The sequence below is a fragment of the Mixophyes fleayi genome, chromosome 3 (genome assembly GCF_038048845.1).
Source record: "Mixophyes fleayi isolate aMixFle1 chromosome 3, aMixFle1.hap1, whole genome shotgun sequence".
Taxonomy (NCBI): domain Eukaryota; kingdom Metazoa; phylum Chordata; class Amphibia; order Anura; family Limnodynastidae; genus Mixophyes; species Mixophyes fleayi.
The window spans coordinates 247367204-247389671 of record NC_134404.1 but is presented as its reverse complement, the minus strand read 5'-3'; the positions used below and the strand labels follow the sequence as shown (position 1 = coordinate 247389671).

The 22468-nt window shown below is 41.2% G+C and overlaps 1 protein-coding gene across 5 annotated transcripts in view; it reads left to right on the top strand.

Moving 5' to 3' along the window:
* Positions 1-22468, top strand: part of ARID1B (AT-rich interaction domain 1B) — an 835793-nt gene that overhangs the window by 253168 nt on the left and 560157 nt on the right. For all 5 annotated transcript variants that reach the window (XM_075203385.1, XM_075203384.1, XM_075203383.1 and 2 more), the window contains exon 4: positions 17265-17378. In XM_075203385.1, the coding sequence (XP_075059486.1) occupies positions 17265-17378 (114 nt within the window). The remainder of the gene's footprint in view (positions 1-17264; positions 17379-22468) is intronic.

Genomic DNA, 22468 nt, shown 5'->3' with positions numbered 1-22468 from the left:
GAACAACAGCACTTTTATCATAACTTTTTCTCTGTCGTTCCTGAGCCTCTTTTACATGTTGCTGCACAATGGGCCCTATCTTTCCTAGCCTCTCATACATTTGTGACACAAATTGTACCAGATTTGGCTCCCTGGGACCTTGCTGCTCCCACCCTTCTTTTAACATATCCAAGATACCCCTGGGCTGTCTCTGAAACAATACCTCAAATGGAATAAACCCTGTTGAAGCTTGAGGTACCTCACGGACGGCAAACATTAAATAGGGAATAAGAGTGTCCCAATCTTTTTTTTCTTGAGCCACTGCTTTCCTGAGCATCTGCTTTAATGTGCGGTTAAAGCGTTCCACCAAGCCATCTGTTTGTGGATGGTATACAGAGGTGTGAAGCGCTGTAACCCCTAGCAACTGGCACATGTCCTTCATCAGTTTAGACATGAAAGGAGTACCCTGATCTGTGAGAATTTCTTTGGGTATTCCCAATTGTGTAAGCATCAATACAAGTTCCTTAGCTATGGTGCTGGACTTTATGTTTCGTAGGGGAATTGCCTCTGGATATCTGGTTGCATAGTCAAGCACCACTAGTATATATTGGTGCCCACGTGCGGATTTTTCCAGTGGCCCCACAAGGTCCATAGCTATCCGTTCAAAGGGAACTTGTACTATTGGTATCGGAATGAGAGGTGCCCTGTACATGGGTTTGGGACAGGTTCTCTGACAAATGGGACAGGACCGGCAATACTTTTTCACTGCCATGTGTACACCGGGCCAGTAAAACCTAAGCAGAACTCGTTCCCGTGTTTTATCCTCCCCTAGGTGTCCCCCACAGACATGTGTATGTGCTGCTTTTAACACTAGGGTTACATGGACCTGAGGAACCATTAATTGTTCTACTTTATCCCCCTGTACAGTAGCAACTCTATACAGGAAATTATTTTTAACAATAAAATATGATATACCTTCTGCAGGCTGGGCGGCTTTCGCTACCCCATTTACCTCAGTCACACTTTTAAAGGCATGTTCCAAAATGGCATCATTAAGTTGGTCTCGAGCAAAGTCCTGCAGAGGAAACAAAATTGGTATTGCGGACCAGTCCGTATCCTCACTGGCAGGCGGGGTGGGCTCATCTGCGACATCACCGACCAATGCTAGTTTGGACTGTCCATGTTTCCCCGCAGGTGGATGCTTTTGTGGAACTCCTGCTATGACTTCCAGGATGGCATTTCGGTTTGGCGGTTCCCAAAGATCGATGTCCAGATGTTGTGGATTCTTAGGCGGTTCCTTTAAGCCCGGGCTTCCGACCGTTGCATCAGTTGCCGGCATGTCCGTCCGGATCCGCACACCGAGGACCTCATTAAACAGTGGGAAGTCTCGCCCCAAAATGAGTGGATATGGGAGTTTAGGTGCTATGGCAGCTACCACCATAACAGTTTTGTCTTTGAGTGTGACTGGTAGTATTGTTCTTTCATACTCCTCTGTCGTGCCATGTACGCAAAGAACCTTCACATTGGGCAACTGAAAAGTTATGGTTTCGGGTAAGGCAGAGCTGGAAACCAATGGGAGTTCACTCCCCGAGTCAACCAAGGCCAGAACAAGGTATTGGTTGATTAGCACAGTCTCCCGGAACAAACAAGGACTTCCTGATGTGGGACTCATGGTAAAACAGCTTGGAAACGCAGGCCCAATATGTGCCACAGAACAATCCATGGGTTCCTGTAGTTTAGGACACTCTGCCTTAAAGTGGCCTGGCTCACCACATTCAAAACACTTCAGATTGGACAGCTTTGCACCTGGCCCTCTGTCCGTAGCAGTTTTGCCATTGTGTCCTGTGGCAAGGATTGTCAAACCTGGCTTTTGGCATGGCAGCGGCTTTGGCACAAATGCAGGTTCTTTAGTCATTTGCTGTAGCGCACAAAACCTTTCTACCATGGTGGCAAGCTCTTCATAAGTTTGTGAGTCTGATTGCAGCACCCATCTTTGCAAATCGCGGTTCAGCCCCTGGATGCAGTGATCTATCGCCAGAACTTCAATAATTCGAGAAGGCGAATTCTCCTCAGGCTGCAGCCATTTCTTTAAAATTTTAGAAAGCTCAGCCACTTGCGCTATGACCGTTTTTTCTTTATTATAGCGCCATTGGTGATAGCGCTGGGCTCGGCCTGGCCCAGAAACTCCAACGCGAGCCAATATCTCAGACTTTAGGCACAAATAATCAGAGACCCGTTCCTCATCTAGATCCATATATGCTCGCTGAGCTTCACCAGTCAGATGTAGCGCCAGTCTCCCAGCCCAATCTTTAGGAGGCCATTTTGCCCTTTTTGCAAGTCTCTCAAAGGACACCAGATATGCTTCTATGTCATCACCTGGCGACATTTTCAGGAGAACAGGACCAGGTGGTTCATTTCTGTCATGCCTCACCTGGCTTAACTCTTCCCTTAAGAGCCTTGTGTTTTCCACCTGTGCCTCGGCAACTCATAGCATCTGAGCTTGCTGCTGTTGCTGCGCAGCGGCCACATTCACGAGGGTTCTTAGTACTTCCTCCATGTTGACGTCTGCGCGGGTTGGGTAGCGGAAACTTGCTTCCCGGAGCATCCCACTCCTGACACCACTTGTGGCAAGAGCCCTCTACTGCAGAAGCACACGCGAACAACAACTTCCTTTTTATGGTGCTTTATTGTCAGGATGGTAAATGTTTGACACCGTATACTTGTACAGCAATCATGGAGACCCTAAACACTAGCTATACATAGTCCAGCTCTCTCTCTCAGGATCAGCCAGCTCACCCAGCATTGGTCTTTCTGAACAAATGAAACAAACAAGCTTTTATACATGATGCTCCTCCCCCAGCCTTAGCTTGATGGACAGGTGACACACCCACATTCTCTTTAAAAGACAACACCCATCACTGCCTGTGTTTGCACAACCAGACACGCCCTGTCTGTTTGCTGAGAGGAAGGATTTCAGATCATGTAAGTTTAACCAAATTTAAACTATTGCTTTTCATACATAAGTCTTCACTCTAGGTGCATTGCTGCATAAATGTTTTACTCTACTTCCCTGCTTTCTCTGTATATTGGCAGCTAAATGCCTCCTTTTGTTACAATATATATATATATATATATATATATATATATATATAAAATAAAATATGTGTATATTTGTATGTATGTATATGTACATGTGTGTGTAAATATGTATATGTACATGTGTGTGTGTGTGTATGTATGTATATGTGTGTATGTTATATATATATATATATATATGTGTGTGTGTGTGTATATATATATATATATGTGTGTGTGTGTGTGTGTGTGTATATATGTGTGTGTGTATATATATGTGTGTATATATATATATATATATATATATATATATATATATATATGTATGTATATATGTGTGTGTGTGTGTCTGTATATATTTATCATCATCATCATCATTTATTTATATAGCGCCAACATATTCGGTAGAGCTTTACAATTGGGGACAAACATAATAAACTAATAAACAAACTGGGTAAAACAGACAAAGAGGTGAGAAGGCCCTGCTCACAAGCTTACAATCTATGGGACAATGGGAGATTGACACATGAGGTTAAGTCCACATTTTGCATTTTGGCCCAGCCAGACTGCAAAGGTAAAAGTGACTCATAAGCTAAATGAACCCGTCACACAACAATGTTGGTCAGGGGGCAGCCGTCCCACGTGAGACTGTGTAACAGGCTAAAGGTAGCGAGGTTAAGAGGGTGACCGAGGAATATTATAAGCTTGCCTGAAGAGGTAGGTTTTCAGAGAACGCTTGAAAGTTTGTAGACCAGAGGAGAGTCTTACTGTGCGAAGAAGAGTATTCCATAGAGTGGGTGCAGCCCGAAAAAAGTCCTGTAACCGGGAATGGGAGAATGTAATGAGGGTAGATGAGAGACGCAGATCTTGTGCAGAACGGAGTTGCCGAGTTGGGAGATATTTTGAGACAAGAGAGGAGATGTATGTTGGTGCAACTTTGTTGATTGCCTTGCAGGTTAGTAAAAGTATTTTATATTGGATTCTGTACAAAACAGGCAGCAATTGTAGAGACATACAGAGTGATTCAACAGAGGAAGAACGATTTGCAAGGAAAATCAGTCTTGCCGCAGCGTGCAAAATAGATTGTAGGGGTTTGAGTCTGTGTTTGGGAAGACCAGTAAGGAGGGAATTGCAATAGTCAATGCAGGAGATGCTAAGTGCATGAATTAAGGTTTTTGCAGTGTCTTGCGTGAGATATGTGCGAATTCTGGAAATGTTCTTTAGATGTATGTAGCAGGATTTAGATATAGAGTCAATGTGGGGAACAAAGGATAGGTGTGAGTCAAGGATTACACCTAGGCAGCGAGCTTGTGGGGTGGGATTTATGGTCATGTTATCAACAGAGATAGAAATGTCAGGTATGCTCTTGTTGGTGGGTGGGAATATTATTAACTCTGTTTTAGATAGATTAAGTTTGAGTTGGCAAGAGGACATCCAAGATGAAATGGCATAAAGACAGTCAGTTACACGGGACAACACAGATGTCGAGAGATCAGGATAGGATAGATAGATTTGGGTATCATCCGCATAGAGATGATGCTGAAATCTAAAGGAGCTTATTAGATTTCCAAGAGAAGCGGTATAGATAGAGAACAGCAGAGGACCTAGCACTGAGCCTTGTGGTACTCCAACTGATAGGGGAAGCGGAGCAGAGGTGGCTCCAGAGAAATTAACAGTGAAAGAGCGATTAGAAAGGTAGGATGAGAACCAGGATAGAACAGTGTCTTGAAGACCTATGGATTGCAGCGTTTGTAGGAGAAGAGAGTGGTCAACGGTGTCAAATGCAGCCGAGAGATCCAGGAGAATTAGGAGAGAGTAATGGCGTTCTAGCCATTACTCTCTCAGTTTTAGCAGTGATCAGATCATTGACAACCTTGGTCAACGCAGTCTCTGTGGAGTGTTGAGAACGAAAGCCAGACTGAAGAGGATCCAACAGTTTGTTAGCGGAAAGAAAGCGCGTGAGGCGAGTGTAGGCAAGTCTCTCTAGAATCTTGGAGGGGCACAGCAGCTGAGAGATGGGACGGTAATTTGATAGAGAGTTTGGGTCAGAATCTTGTTTTTTTAGAATTGGAGTAATCACTGCATGCTTGTATAGTGATGGAAAGATGCCAGTAGAGAGCGATAGATTACAGATTTGAGTTAGAGGTGAAATGAGCACAGAAGACAGGAATCTACCAATTTGCGTGGGAATAGGATCAAGAGAACAGGAGGTAGAGTAGGAAGATAAGAAGAGCGTATAAATTTCCTCTTCATTTGTGGGGTCAAATGAAGAGAGGGTGTCAAAGGTTAGTGGGAAGTAATTGAGCTGATTGCTTGTCAAGGAAGAGGATACCATTTCTAGTCTGATCTTGTCAATCTTGTCCTTGAAGTAGGAAGCAAGATCCTGAGCACTGATAGTAGATGGAGGGTTCGGGGTGGGAGGATTGAGAAGACATTTAAATGTATTGAAAAGGCGTTTGGGATTAGAAGCCTGAGCATAGATAAGAGATTGGAAGTATGTTTGTTTTGCAGTGTCCAGAGCATTTCGATAGGAGTGGTAGACAGAAGTATATGTGAAGAAGTCATTAGAGGTGCGAGATTTACGCCAGTGACGTTCTGCTTTACGGAACAGTTTTTGAAGATTTCGTGTTGCTTTAGTGTGCCACAGTTGACATCGAAGTCGACGTGTAGTATGTAGTGTCGCTGGAGCCACTTGATCAAGGGCCGTTTCTAAGGTTTGGTGGAAATGGGGTACTGCCATCTCAGGGGATGAGAATGTAGAGATAGGGGGGGAAAAGGTGTTGGAGAGAGGTGGAAAATTGTTGAAGATTAATAGAATTCAGATTTCTGCGGGTATGAGGAGGCTTGGTAGAGCTAGACAGTGGAGAGGTTAGAGCAGTGGGGGTGAGTGAGTAGCTGATAAGGTGATGGTCCGAGAGGGGGAAGGGTGTGTTAAGAAAATTAGAAACTGAGCATAGTCTAGAGAAAACAAGATCAAGGCAGTGGCCATCCTTATGAGTAGATGATTTAATCCACTGGGAGAGGTCAAGTGAGGAGGTTAGAGAGAGTAGTTTGGAAGCAGCTTTGGAAGGTGGGTTATCAATGGGGATGTTGAAATCACCCATGATGGTGGTGGGGATGTCTGAAGATAAGAAGTGAGGGAGCCATGCAGAGAAATCCTCAATAAATTGTTGGTGTGCTCCAGGGGGACGATAGATCACTGCAACACGTAGAGAGAGTGGATTAAAAATGCAAATAGCATGTACTTCAAAAGATGTTAACGTGAGTGATGGGACATTTGGTAGAACTGTAAACGTTCACTGTGGGGAGAGAAGTAGTCCAAACCCACCTCCTTGTCTGCCTTCAGGTCTGGAGGTGTGGGTGAGATGGAGGCCACCATGTGAAAGTGCTGCAGGTGATGCAGTGTCTGATTGCATGAACCATGTTTCTGTTATTGCCAGAAGGTTGAGGTTTTTTGAGAGGAAGAGATCATGAATGGAGGTAAGTTTGTTACAAACAGCGTGCATTCCAAAGGGCACATTTAAAGGACTTTGGAAGAGAGGGGAGACAGGTGATGTGTTTGAGGTTTGCTATAGAACGGTAGTGCTCTGATGTATGTGTGTGTGAGTAGTGTGGACGACCTGGATTAATTGATATATCACCAGCTAATAGAAGCAGAGTGAGAGAAAGATAGGCAATGGGGATTGTAAGATGTGTGACTTTTTCTTTTCTGGCGACAGGTGGTGGTTGCACTTGTTAGAGATAATAAATGGGACAGCAGTTCATGGGTGTTGACTAGAGATGAGTGGAGTAATGCAGGTGCAATATGAACAAATGTGTTGGTGGAGGGGTGAAAGATGACACAGTTTTAAAGATCATGCCATGAAAAAAGACCAAAAAAAGCAATTTGTTCCACATTGTGATAAAAGGATTTAAAGCCAAAAAGTTTGGGGATTTTAATGAATTACCTCTTTGCAGTGTTCCATATAGAAATACAAGTAATGCAGAAATAGGCTGTTGCAGATGTAGCTTGGAAGTATTCCAATGTAGTCCAATGTTTATCCAACTGTGTTGTCTAACTGTGAATTTTCTTCCACTTTGTGAGAAAATCCCACTTCATGTAGAAATCACACACGTCTACCCCACATACGTCACCCCATAGACTGAGGCTAAGATGCAGTCAGGCTAATTTAGCAATACTCTACAGATGTGCTAATTGGTCAGCTAATCAAAGGAAAAGAAAACATTTGTTTCATAGGCTAGAGGAGGCCATATACCTATCATAAATTAGGCATCAATAAAAGACTGAGCCAACCTAAATTTAAACAGATAACAATTTCCTAGAACATACTTTTAAACACAGATTGCAGGGATGAATTTCACAGATCAATGATCAGACTAGTAGTAGTATGGATGAACATACCTGGAGATGAAAAGAGAAGAGAAGTATCTATATATACAGGGTGATTCAAAAGTCGCAGTACACCCTTCTATTTCAAAAACTCTACAGGAAATTGGGAAACCTGAATACTCCAGTAAGGTATGGGTGACGTGGTCTATCTTTTACGGTATGTACCAAACATGGGCGCCATCTTGAAATCGGCCCAATTCCTGTAGAGTTTTTGAAATAAAAGGGTGTACTGCGACTTTTGAATCACCCCGTATATATATATATATATATATGTGTGTGTGTATATATATATATATATATATATATATATATATATATATATATATATATGTGTGTGTGTGTATATATATATATATATATATATATATATATATATATATGTGTGTGTGTGTGTATATATATATATATATATATATATATATATATATATAATGTGTGTGTGTGCATTTAGCTGGCAATATGCAGAGAAAGCATGGAAGTAGAGTAAAGCATTTGTGCAGTAATGCACCTAGATTGATTATAAAGACTTATTTGTGACAAACAATAGTTTAAAGTTTTTGGTTAACTTGCATGGTTTGAAATGTTCCTCCTCAGAGCAAACAGACAGAGTGTGTCTGTCTTAGTGCAAACAGAACCATTGATGGGAGTTTCCTCTTAAAGGGAAGGTGGGTGTGTCACCTGCCCATCAAGCTAGGGCTGAGGGAGGAGTATCATGTATAAAAGCTTGCTTGTTTCGTTTGTTCAGTGAGACCAACGCTGGGGAAGCTGGCTGGTCTTTAGAGAACTGGTCTTTTCATAGCTAGCGTTTAGGTTAAAAGAACCTGCCAAAGCCGCTGCCACGCCAAAAGCCAGGTTTGACAATCCTTGCTACAAGGCCCAATGGCAACGCTACGGACAGAGGGCCAGGTGCAAAGCCGTCTAATCTGAAGTGTTTTGAATGTGGTGAGCTAGGCCATTTTAAGGCAGAGTGTCCTAAACTACCGGAACTCATGGACTGTTCCGTGGCACATATTGGGCCTGCTTTTCCAAGCTGTTTTACCATGAGTCCCACATCAGGAAGTCCTTGTTTGTTCCGGGTGACTGTGCTAATCAACCAAAACCTTGTTCTGGCCTTGGTTGACTCGGGGAGTGAACTTTCATTGGTTTCTAGCTCTGCCTTACCCAAAACCATAACTTCTTAGTTGCCCAATGTGAAGGTTCTTTGCGTACATGGCACGACAGAGGAGTTTGAAAGAACAATACTACCAGTCACACTCAAAGACAAAACCGTTATGGTGGTAGCTGCCATAGCTCCTAAACTCCCGTATCCACTCCACATTTTGGGGCGAGACTTCCCACTGTTTAATTAGGTCCTCGGTGAGCGGATCCGGCCGGACATACTGGCAACTGATGCAATGGTCGGAAGCCCAGTCTTAAAGGAACCCCCTAATAATCCACAACATCTGGACATCGATCTTTGGGAACCGCCAAACCGGAATGCCATCCTGGGAGTCACAGCAACAGTTCCACAAAAGCATCCACCTGTGGTGAAACTTGGACAGTCCAAACTAGCATTGGTCGGTGATGTCGCAGATGAGCTCACCCCGCCTGTCAGTGAAGATACGGACTGGTCCGCAATACCAATTTTGTTTCCTCTGCAGGACTTTGCTCGGGACCAACTTAATGATGCCACTTTGGAACATGCCTTTAAAAGTGTGACTGAGGTAAATGGGGTAGCAAAAGCCGCCCAGCCTGCAGAAAGTATACCATATTTTATTGTCAAAAATAATTTCCTGTATAGAGTTGCTATTGTACAGGGGGAAAAAGTAGAACAATTAATAGTTCCTCAGATCCATGTACCCCTAGTGTTAAAAGCAGCACACACACATGTCTGTGGGGGACACCTAGGGGAGGATAAAACACAGGAACGAGTTTTGCTTAGGTTTTACTGGCCCGGTGTACACATGGCAGTGAAAAACTATTGCCGGTCCTGTCCCATTTGTCAGAGAACCTGTCCCAAACCCATGTACAGGGCACCTCTCATTCCAATACCAATAGTACAAGTTCCCTTTGAACGGATAGCTATGTACCTTGTGGGGCGACTGTAAAAATCTGCACGTGGGCACCAATATATACTAGTGGTGCTAGACTATGCAACCAGGTACCCAGAGGCAATTCCCCTACGAAACATAAAGTCCAGCATAATAGCTAGAGAACTTTTATTGATGTTTACATGCTTGGGAATACCCAAAGAAATTCTCACAGATCAGGGTACTCCATTCATGTCCAAACTGATGAAGGACATGTGCCAGTTGCTAGGGGTTAAGGGGCTTCATACCTCCGTGTACCACCCACAAACAGACGGCTTTGTGGAACGCTTTAACCGCACATTAAAGCACATGCTCAGGAAAGCAGTGGCTCAAGAGAAAAAAGATTGGGACACTCTTATTCCCTACTTGATGTTTGTCATCCGTGAGGTACCTCAAGCTTCAACAGGGTTTAGTACATTTGAGTTATTGTTTTGGAGACAGCCCAGGGGTATCCTGGATATGTTAAAAGAAGGGTGGGAGCAGCAAGGTCCCAGGGAGCCAAATCTGGTACAATTTGTGTCCCAAATGTATGAGAGGCTAGGAAAGATAGGGCCCATTGTGCAGCAACATGTAAAAGAGGCTCAGGAACGACAGAAAAAAAGTTATGATAAAAGTGCTGTTGTTCGATCTTTCAAGCCTGGGGACAAGGTCCTAGTCCTGGTTCCTACAAAGGAAAGCAAACTTTTCGCCCATTGGCAGGGTCCATATGAAGTTCTAGAGGCTGTCGGTCTTGTCAATTACAGAGTCCGCCAGTTAGGTAGGAGAAGGGAGGAGCAAATATATCATGTTAACCTCCTTAAACCCTGGCATGATGAGGAAACATCTCCTCAGGTAGTGAGTACTGCCATTGAAATGTCTGAAGTGCCCATGGAGCCAGCATTGTCCGTTAAGCAGAGACAACAGACTGAAGAAATGATTTGCCGGAACAGGGATGTCTTCTCTTCCATCCCTGGACGCACTACCTTAATCGAACAGGACATTGTCACTCCGCCAGGAGTCATTGTAAAGCAGAAGCCGTATCGTATTCCAGAAGCCAGACGGGTGGACGTGAGAAAGGAGATCGAGAAGATGCTCCAGTTAGACGTGATTGAAGAGACCGCTAGTGAGTGGAATAGTCCCATTGTGCTTGTTTCGAAACCCAATGGGACAATTAGGTTCTGCAATGACTTTAGGCGCCTAAACAGTATGTCGCAGTTTGATGCCTATCCAATGCCACGTGTGGATGAACTGGTGGAAAATCTTGCTGGTAGCAACTATCTGACAACTCTTGATCTAACAAAGGGTTATTGGCAAGTTCCCCTGACTTCCACGGCCAAGCCAAAGACTGCATTTTCCACCCCTGATGGTCTCTATCAATATAAAGTCCTACCCTTTGGGATGCATGGGGCACATTCCACCTTCCAAAGGGCCATGAATAAATTGCTACGACCTCAGACAGCTTATGCAGCCGCTTACTTGGATGATATAGTGATTTATACCCCAGACTGGGGATCACATTTAGCCAAAGTTGAGGTCATCTTAGCTTCATTAAGGTCAGCAGGGTTAACAGCTAACCCAGAGAAATGTGCCATAGCCATGAGAGAAGCCAAATTTTTGGGGTGCGTTGTTGGTGGAGGGCGTGTAAAACCCCAGCTAGACAAAGTGGAGGCAGTCAAAAATTGGGCAAGACCAGAAAAAAAGTTGCAGTTAAGAACCTTTTTAGGCTTAGTAGGTTACTACAGGCAGTTTGTAAGCCACTTGGCCACTAGAGCTACTTCACTTATGGACATGTTAAAAAAAAGTTGTCCAGATAGATTAACCTGGTCTGACTCTGCAGAAACCGCCTGGTCTGATCTTCGGTTAGCTCTTTGTTGCTCTCCAGTTCTACAAGCACCGGATTTTACCCGGAGGTTCTTCCTCCAAACTAATGCTTCTGTGGTTGGCTTAGGTGCAGTCTTGTCACAGGAGAAGAATGGAGTAGAAAACCCTGTCCTGTACCTAAGTCGTTAGTTGCTTGCAAGGGAACAAAAATATGCCACTGTGGAGAAAGAATGTCTCGCCATAAAATGGGCTACAGAAGCTCTGCGCTATTATCTCCTAGGCAGAGAGTTCACGTTAATAACAGATCATGCACCATTGAGATAGATGCAGAACAACCGGGAGGTAAATGCCAAGGTAACCCGCTGGTTCTTGGCACTGCAACCTTTCAAGTTCTCAGTAGAACATAGAGCTGGGATTCTGCACAAAAAGGCAGATGCATTGTCACGAAATTATGCGCTCCTCGCGAAGTCCACGTCCCTCTACTTGGAGACGCTAGGGGGAGGGATATGTAACAAAGGGAGGCATTTTTCTGACAAGATGCAGAGAAAGCATACAAGCAGAATAAAACATTGGCGCAGTTATGCACCTAGATTGAGGTTAAACCAGGTATGTGTAATTTAAAGTTTGGTTAACTTACATGATTTGAAAGCTCCTTCCTCTCAGCAAACAGACAGGGTGTGTCTGTTAGTGCAAACAGAGCCAGTGATGTGAGTTTCCTCTTAAAGAGAAGGTGGCTGTGTCACCTGCCCATCAAGCTAAGGCTAAGGAGGAGTATCATGTATAAAAGTTTGATTGTGTCATTTGTTCACTGAGACCAACGCTGGGGAAGCTGGCTGGTCGTGAGAGAGCTGGTCTATGTCTAGCTAGCGTTTAGGGTCTCCATAAGTGCTGTGAAATTCATACGGTGTCAAATACATTTTAACTATCCCGACAATAAAGTTGCATCAAAAGAAGTTGTTCGCGTGTGCTTCAGCAGTGGCGGGCTCTTGCCACAATATATATATATATATATATATATATATATATATTCATATATATATATATATATATATATATATATATATATATATATATATTTTATTTTTTTCATAGATATATATATGTGTGTGTTTATATTTATATATATATATGTGTGTGTGTATATATATTTATATATATGTGTGTGTATTTATATATATATATATATATTTATATATATATATATATATGCATGTGTGTGTATGTGTGTATATATATATATATATATATATATATATATATATATATATATGCATGTGCGTGTCACTCAGTTTGATATAATTGAATAAATCCATCTGCTTCATCTATCGCAAGCAAGTAAGAAAAAAAAATAAAGCTATTGAATGATTTTGATATACAAAGTTTGTGTTTGCAAAAGCTGCACTGGAGAAATAATGGAAGGTAACTGAATTGTTAATTAAAAATCTCTTTCATGAGTAATGGTGCTTTCCCCTTCTTTACCTATCTGAACAGTTTTATGTATGAGCATGAACTGGTTGAACTGCTTTTCCTGCCAGTCTAGACACGTTGCAAAATGTAACATGCAAGCTGATCTTTGTTTTGTTGTCTTGTTAAAAAATGGTTTGTGGAGTGCATGCCTGCTGATACACATGATTTAGTTAATTTGTGTGTGCTTTGCTGTAGGTTTAGAGTTATTGTACTTTAAAGAGAGAGCATAGCCTTATAAAGCTAGATTTTACAGGTTGTTTTTTTTTAGGGATTTTAATTGTAATTTATTTTCTAGTCAAGTAGGCAAAATGAAAAGTAAATGGTTGTCTCACATTTTTTTCATGGCTTGTCTTTTGATATATGAGAAAATTCCACATATATATTTATACAAATCCAACCATGCCCAAAATGTTTACCTTAGTTAGCAATGTTTTTCTTACCTGTAATCTCTTCTTCCTATTCTTCCTAAATGTTGATCCTATTATCTGCCCATTTGTCATGAACCTGTGTTCAAAATAAGATGCATAAGTCTTTGGGAAATAATTAATATGGCCACTCTACTTTTTCTGTACTGTATTGTCTAATGTTTGAGCCTCATGTTATGATGGAATGCTAGGGTTGTAATTCATTTTTTTAATATTAAATTATCCAGCACTCAATGGCTTACTCCCTACTTTTAGTCTTTGAACGTTAGGTGGTTCTTTTACTCTCACACTACAGGGAGACCTTCAGAATTCAGAAAACAGTGGTTACAGCTGCAATACAGAAATAACAGGGGGTACCCTTTTCTTCTCATGTTTAAGCATCTTCTCTGCTTCTCTGCGCAAGGTCCATGCATGAAAACCCAGGCAATTTATAATACCTCTAGTAGTGAATGAGTTGTATTACGACAAAAGGCCTTAATTGCACGGGGATGCTGCCCGAGTCTTTACCTTACAACTGCGTTATTCCCAACACTGCAAAGACATCTATTGCCTCTAGATTGCAAGCTCTCACAAGCCTAGCCCCTCCCTCTGTCTCATGTTTTCACTTTCTCCTTAACTCATAGGTCTTTATCCTGTTTCTATGTATGATTTCTTTTGTTATATGATGTTTTTGCACCAACTGTCTAATTCTGCAGAGATTTGTGGGTCCTTTATAAATAGCGATGATGATTGCGTCACTGTTACACCTGGGACGTCATCTTAGAAAGTGATAGAAGTAATCTACTCAGTGAATAGTTATCTGTATTGCTCATGTAACTAATCACAGTCCTGGTTTGCTCACAATTGTTAATATTCAAAAAGCCGAGGCTTACTTGAGTATAGCACTGGAGTGAGAAAAGGCTGACTCCATGTTCTCAATCCTGCCACAGGGTACTTCATACTTGCCAACTCCCGAAATTCGTTTCAGTCTCCCGGGCGAGCTGGCATTTCTCCCGCATCCCGGATTTCACCGAGAATCGCGTCATTTGATCACAGTGATTCACGCCATTTTGGAGGGCAGGAGGGGGCCCCCTCCCGCCCTCAAGTCACGCCCCCTCTCATTTCTGGGAGTTGGCAAGTATGGGGTACTGTGAGTCCCCTCCCCCATATATATACAGCACTTACCTGGTCCTCTGCTCTCGCTGCAGCCTGCAGGCTCCTCTTCTTTCTTCTAGTCCTGCTGTTCGTAGGGGCACGGTGGGCAGCATGCTGCTTAGTGAGGAGATTTTGCGTGACTATGCGTCATAGTCTCGCAAGACCATCTCTCTAGCAGCGTGATGTGCACTGCGGCTGCACTGACAGCAGGGCAGCTATCAGCATCAGATTTGCTGTTAGCTGTGCCTGCCTAGAGTGAATTGGAGTCCACCCCTGACCTGATCACCAGCGGTATTACATGAAAGTATTTGTTAGGGCCCCCCAGCTGCCCGAGGCCCCTGAGTTATAGCATAAATGACCATTAGATTAATCCGTCTCTGCCTGTGGAGTCCTCTAAGTTATGTAGGACAAAGAGGCTACCGCTAAGGTAAATGGGGCTACTATATCATGTGATATTACTACACCAAGCCACCGACTTCTCTCCCATGCATTTTGGTCAGGTCACAGTGGAATAAAATATACATACTGAAGATATGCTTAGTGCTAACTTGTGTACTGAATCAGTCTTTTATCATTATTTACTTTTATAGTGACAGTTATATTATGCAGCCCTGTATAGAGAATATGTAGTCATTCACCTCAGTCCCTGCCCCATTGGAGCTTACAATCTAAATTCCCCTACACACACATGCACACACAGACAGATTAGGGTCCATTTTATCAGTAGCCCGTTAACCTGCCAGTATGTCTTCGAACTGTGGGAGGAAACAGGAGCACCCAGAGGAAATCCATGCAAACAAAGGGAGAACATGCAAGATCTACAGAGATAGGCCACTGGCCAGAATCTAACCGACCTTAGGAGATGTGGTCTATTCAAGTCCTGGGATTTTTGTAAGTGTGCTTGGTTTCAGCCATAGCACCAGCTCTAGGGCAGTTATTAATGTCAACTGATGGTGACGACATGGCATAATCTTTGTTTTAATAAGTACATGTATGTGTGCCACTAGTTATCATATAACCTGTAGACTATAAGAACGCATTGTATGTACAGTACACATTGAAAGCATCTGTATTTGTGTATTGAGTATATAAATACTTTTTGAAAACCCTTATGTATATTATATTGTTAATAGTTTATTTTATAATAAAATATATTTCTGATTTAACCTTATATTGGACATACGCTTAAGCATATACTGAAATCTGTTTTGCCCGTCTATATAAGGCAAATACCCTTTTAGGCAGAGTGTACTTACACCCAGATTTATCCTGAAATCCACTTCGATTTGAATACACTCAAGTTCCGTGCTTTTTTTTTTTTTTTAAATGGAACTTTCATCGGGCCATAGACTAATGGAAAGTTCAAGAATAATGGTAAAAGAGAGATTTTTTATTTTTTTGTGAGAGAGTCAAATTTGGTCCAAAACAGATCAATGGTTACCTTTATTTTGCTAAAAAGTGAAGAAGTGGGGTCTTGTGAGCTGGATAATTAAACCTTTAAAACAAAAGAGCAGCATGACTTGCAAACATCTACAGGAAAAAGAAGGCATTCCTAATAAGCATTCATTTCTTTCTCTAATGTAAAGTATAAGATAGATGGAACAATATTAGGTAATGGTGAGCTGGAAGAGAATGTTTCTACTTACGAGACTCCAGTTATCCCTATCTCATTAACTGACGTTTTGTGTTCTTATAGTCACATATAAGCTGCGGACACTTTTGTCTTTGAAACTAATTAAAAGTGAAGTGTGTTTTTTGATGGATACCATCTATGATTTTATTTATGTCACTTGTTTAGATTATTATGCAGCATTTGTGTTGTGCTGCAGACCGACAAAAAACTGGAGAATTAAGCACTTATTCTAATTTTGCGATAATACAAGATTGCAGAATATATTGTGTTTTTGCATGCACATATTTTCTGTTATTATTTATAAATTTGTGGATATGTCCTCTTTGAGAGAATGTTGATATAAGGTGTACTGACTTTTTAAATGTTTTAGATATACATTATAGCCACTTTCTATAATTAATAATTCTGCCATATTAATAATCATTAGTTTATATATATTTTAACAATTTTACTTTAGAAAGAAAATCTGCTTGTTAAAGGAGAAAGACATTTTTTTCTGCATTAAGATACGCTTTACTGCTTGGTCTGAATTATAAGGTTTTTGGGGCGGGGGGGGGGTTCTTTCTTTTTTTTAGATCAGCTAACAAGCAGAAAGTTCCTTGTTTAGGTTTAATACATACAACATATTACTTATTGCAAACTGATAAAAAATGAATCAGAGAAATACTATTGCAGCACCTAGGTATATATATTTATTTATTTATTTAAAAGAATATTTGATGCTTGCAGCAAAATCACTAGATGTGAATTTTATAATAGAGCTCAAAAAGCAGCATCTACAATGTCTAGATTGTCCAGATTTTTAAAGCAGTCATGTGTGCTATTTGCTTCAGTTTATTTGCACTTTTCCACTATGGTGGCTATGGAGTCATACATTTTACTGTGTTTGCACTATGTAAGTTCTTTTTACATGTAGCAAATTAGGCCTGTGCCCCAGGAATTTTGAGAGGAGCATACATATGGACCACTAGGTTCCTTTATTTTAAGTACAGTGTATATTTTAGTATATATTTTAGCTTCGTGTTAGTTGAGTTCTTTATGTATATTGTTGTGTTATGTGAAAGACAGCAACCAACCCCTCAAATTATCCTTTCTGGATATTGCTGAAATAGTGCTTACAATATTGACTTAGTAAAACATTGTGATTCATTTAATCTAAACTGATTCATTTGTATGGTATTCTTCTATGGATATTTTTTGATCCAAAGTTTACATGTTGCTGCAAATATTGTACAGTTGTTGTAAAAGTTTGGAGGCCAGAAGCAATATGTATTTTTCTTTGACATATACAGGATGTTCCCTCAGAAGGCTATGAAAACAGACCACAACCTCCCTCTTTGACTACTGGCAAGACTAATCATGAAGACTTGAACCTAATACAGCAAGAGAGGCCATCAAGCTTACCAGTAAGAACTACTTCAACTTAAATTTTTCTTCCTCTACGTTTCTTCTGCTGCTTACTATCTCTGAAACATGAGCACTATGAAGTGTAATAGTAAAGCATGTTTGCATAGATGGATTGTAAGGTGGCTGTGCATTGGGTGTGACCTTACACCTCATCTGATCTCCCCTCTTCCCCCTACAGGGGAAAACACAGTTTCGCAAAAGTGCCTGTGCATTGTTTACCAACAACTAATGCTTTGCTGACAACCGCTGTAAGTGACTATAATAAACGGGGAAGATGCAAGTAATGCACTGTGTATGAAGGGATATTTGCCTCCCGAGGCAAAATACTTATCTTGTCACATGGTCAGCAGCACCCTGGTAGCTGTGTTAGCAAATTTTACGTAATCCAGCAACTGGGTTACAAAAACTATATGATGAAATGATCAATGCTATTAAATATTGAGGTATGTAGACAACGCCAGGAAAAGAATCCTTATCGTTATGGCTAAAAGCTTTTGGCATGCACAGAAATGTTATAAATGCAAGACAACGACCCTAAGCACACAGCCAAGATATCAAAGGAGTGGCTTCAGGACAACTCTGTGAATGTCCTAGAGTGGCCTAGCCAGAGCCCAGACTTGAATCCGATTGAACATCTCTGGAGAGATCTAAAAATGGCTGTGCACCGATGCTTCCCTTCCAACCTGATGGAGCTTGAGAGGTGCTGCAAAGAGAAATGGGCGAAACTGCCCAAAGATAGGTTTGCCAAGCTTGTGACATCATATTCAAAAAAGACTTGAGTCTGTAATTGGTGCCAAAGGTGCATCAACAAAGTATTGAGCAAAGGCTGTGAATACTTATGTACATGTGATTTCTTAGTTTTTTTATGTTTAATAAACTTGTAAAAATCTCAAAAAACTTTTTTCACATTGTAATTATGGGTTATTGTGTGTAGAATTTTGAGGGGAAAAATTAATGTATACCATTTTGTAATAAGGCTGTAACATAACAAAATGTGGAAAAAGTGAAGCGCCGTGAATACTTTCCGGATACACTGTAGATAAGTAAATATGCCAAGAGATGTTTTGTTGCGAGGTCAGGAATCTAGTAACCTAAGAATTGTTGGTATAAACAATATAAACGGGACTCAAAGATTCTAGCAGGTACAAGTTTATAGGTCAGACTTGGCTAACCTGTAGCACTCCAGGTGTTGTGAAACTACAAGTCTCAGAATACCCTTCCAGCAATAAGCTGCTATATATTGACAAAGCATGCTGGGACTTGTAGTTTCACAACACTTGGAGTGCCACAGGTTAGCCAAGGCTGTTATAGGTCAATGCTCTTGGCTCTGGATGAAAAAATAATGCTCCGTACGTGCACCCCTGGTGCTAAGCTGCAATGCTCAATGCTGTCTGGTAGAAAGGTCATTACAGTAGATGAGCTCAGTAAAAACAAAAAAAAACAAAAAATAAACTAAAAATCCCTTTTTAGTAAGGACAGGTTATATTTATCCATTAAAGAGAAAAAAAAATATGAAGTTGTTTAGCTGGGAAATACCAACCATGCTTCCAGCTGTGACTTCACCAATTCATTTCCACATACTTTACACTTATATTGTATATTTGTTGATTTTAATAGAATATGTCTGGTGTTTTCCTCACCACTGTTCTCCAGTATTCTGCCACAATACTGTAAACTAGCTGAATGATGTTGTTTTCCTTTGTTTGGGTCAAAATTTTTTAGCTAAAAATTGTTACTGTGTGAAAGATTATTGACTCGCCAAGCCGTCAATTTCCAGTGAATAAAGCTCCCTCTATGCAGCTTTGGGAACATGTTGTGCATTCATTCTATTTTAGAGCAAACTGTAATTTAAAGCTGAGGCAGTTTGATGCCCCACTGAACTTTGTTTAAGCCTGTAATAAAGGCAAAAAAAGCTAAAAGCCACAACAAAGTGACTAAGCTTTGTTGATTGCTTTCTTCAGCCATTTCAAGTGAGCACTTTGGAGAACTGACATCAGCAGTGTGCAATGTTTTATACAGCTTAGGCTGCTATTTTTAATATTGAATTTCTTTTATTTATATTTATTCAGCTTTTCATTGCACAGACCTTTCGACTTTTATTTCTTTCCCTTCTTTGTACAGTGGACTACGAAAACTAAACAAGAGGCTTGTAGCACATTTTGTCCAGTCTAGTTTAGAGCAGAGATAATCTAGATTGCAAATATGTCAGTGGGGCAAAAAAAATGCTGTACCCGGGGTGATTTAGGGGGGGCGATTTAGGCCCCGCCCCTTTTTAGCATCTTAGGCTGCCGACGGCTGCACACTATGTGCAGGTCCGTCCAGCCGTGACAGGCAGGGACAGTGTGCTGCCCGGCTGCTCTGATTGTGTTTTAAACACAGTCAGAGCAGCCGGGCAGCACACTGTCCCTGCCTGTCACGGCTGGACGGACCTGCACATACTGTGCAGCCGTCGGCAGCAAGTGTCTGCTAGGGGGGGCGATCCGCCACTGGTGTAACTGCGATAAATATTGTTGAAAACTATACATTAGGCTTCCTGTTTGAAATTTTTTTAAGGGACTTTACAGTCTCTCTAGACCAGGGGTGTCCAACCTTTTAGCTTCACTGGGCCACATTGGAAGACGATGAGTTGGTTCGGGCCGCACATAAGATACACTAACAATAACAATAGCTGATCATCCAAAAAAAACATAGAAAACATAGGTAACAAAGTTACATATGAAAAAAAAAGTTTTATATATATATATATATATATATATATATATATATATATAAGCCCGCTACTGCAGAAGCACATGCGAACAACTTCTTCCTTTTTATGGTGCTTTATTGTCAGGATGGTAAATGTTTTGACACCGTATACTTGCACAGCAATCATGAAGACCCTAAACACTAGCTATACATAGTCCAGCTCTCTCTCAGGACCAGCCAGCTCACCCAGCGTTGGTCTCCATGCGCAAATGATATAAACAAGCTTTTATACCTGATACTCCTCCCCCAGCCTTAGCTTGATGGACAGGTGACACACCCACCTTCTCTTTAAAATGAAACGACCATCACTGGCTCTGTAATTCAAACAGACACACCCTGTCTGTTTGCTGAGAGGAAGGATTTCAAGTCATGTAAGTTAAACCAAATTTAAACTATTGCTTTTCATACATAGATCTTTACATTCAATCTAGGTGCATTACTGCACAAATGTTTTACTCTACTTTCCTGCTTTCTCTGCATATTGCCAGCTAAATGCCTCCTTTTGTTACAATATATATATATATATATATATATATATATATATATATATATAAATCACTTTTTTTTCAAATCCCCCTATACTTACCTTTCAATCGCCCTGTTCAAAAAATCCTCTCTAGTTATTATACTATAATCACTTTTTGTACTGTTTCGATTCAATATCAATAAAGTGCATTTAAGCCAGGCATTGTATATCAGGGTGCCCTGACCAGGCCTGCGGTACCTGACATATACACCACTGTGACCCCAAATTGTGACCTGTTTTGCGAATTGCACCACTATGCTAGTTAAGGGATAACAATTTATAATGGGCCAAAGAGAATAATATATAATGCCCCATTAGTATTACAAGTAGAAGTATGTAGCAGGGAGATAAGGTCCATGATGCTCCAGGACCAGGTGACTTTTATTCACTGGTCAGCCTCCCTTGAAATAATAAAAAAAATCCCCCTTAACTTACTTTTTTTTTAAACTTCAATAGTATTTTATTAATTTTTCAGAAATTATGGGGTACAAAAAGAAGAAAGGGATGGGGGGGTAAGGAAAGGACACAAAAATAAAAAGGGGGAAGGTTTGAAGGGGTACATAGTGGGGAGGAACACCTTAAACAATTCTGCTGTTAAACCACATTGAACATATGAGGGGAGGAACCCAATAGGATCCCTTCCAATTCGTGAAAGTTACACTAGTCGAATGGTCACCAGGGAACTACTAATAGGAACATTGGGGAACTTCTCTAAGTGTAGGAGATGTAGGTAGCAAATCAGAGTCTATTCGATTTAGACGCGCTCCCTCTCCGTCCGTAACATACACATGCCAGCTGAACCACTTCATTATCGGGGACGAGGTGGCAGTGGAGTAGGGCATCCCCTCTGTCTCCATTTCAAAGCTGAATTGCACCTTGGCCACTACTTTCAATATCAAGGGTATCTGTTTTGATTTTCAACCTTGAGCTAAGGAGGCCCTTGCGGCAATCAGAATATGGCTAAAGACATATTTAGCATGTGATGGAAACTGGGGAGGTAGTGCTGCAGTAACGCGACCTCTGGGGTAGGGGAGAGATTTTGTCTAGTAACCTTATTAGCTAACTGGAAGATTTGTACCCAGAACGACTGTATAAGGGGACAGTTCCAGAATATATGTATCAAATCCCCTGGTATATTGCATTGCCGCCAGCAGAGTTTCGACTGGGAGGGCCACATTTTATGAAGTCTTGTTGGGGTAAGATACAATCTATTAATTAATTTTATCATCATTTCTGTGTGATTTATACATTTGGACATTCGGAACGAGTTTGTGAAAATGGCTTCCCATTCTTCGCTTTCCAACTCTAGTTGCAGGTCAGATTCCCACTGCAATTGTATTTTGGTTTTATTTTCTGATGTAGAGGGGAGGGTATAGCGGTACCAGAAGGTAATGCTGGCTCTATTATCTCCTTTTGTTAATTTAGTGAAAAGCAAGGGCGGAGGAGTTGTAATGGGTAGACCTAGTCTGGGAAGGGAGTTGAACCAGTGTCTGAGCTGCAGGTATTTATAAAATTCCTGGGAAGGGAGGTGAAATTTTTCCTTTATTTGTGTAAAAGATAGTAGACTCTGATCGTCTAGTAATTTAGGGAATGAGGTTATTCCGTTTGATACCCAAAGGCTGAGATTTAAATTGGGAATTAAATTAGCCACTGCGGCTAAAGAGATATTTTTTGTCGGGACCACAGTCATAGAATTAGCCTTTAACACTTTGTCCCACACCACCAGGGAGTCCCTAGTTGTCTTTGGTAATTGGGCATTTACAGGGCGCCAATTTTTTGGAACCCAGATCGAATCTGCTAATGGGAAATGCGGGT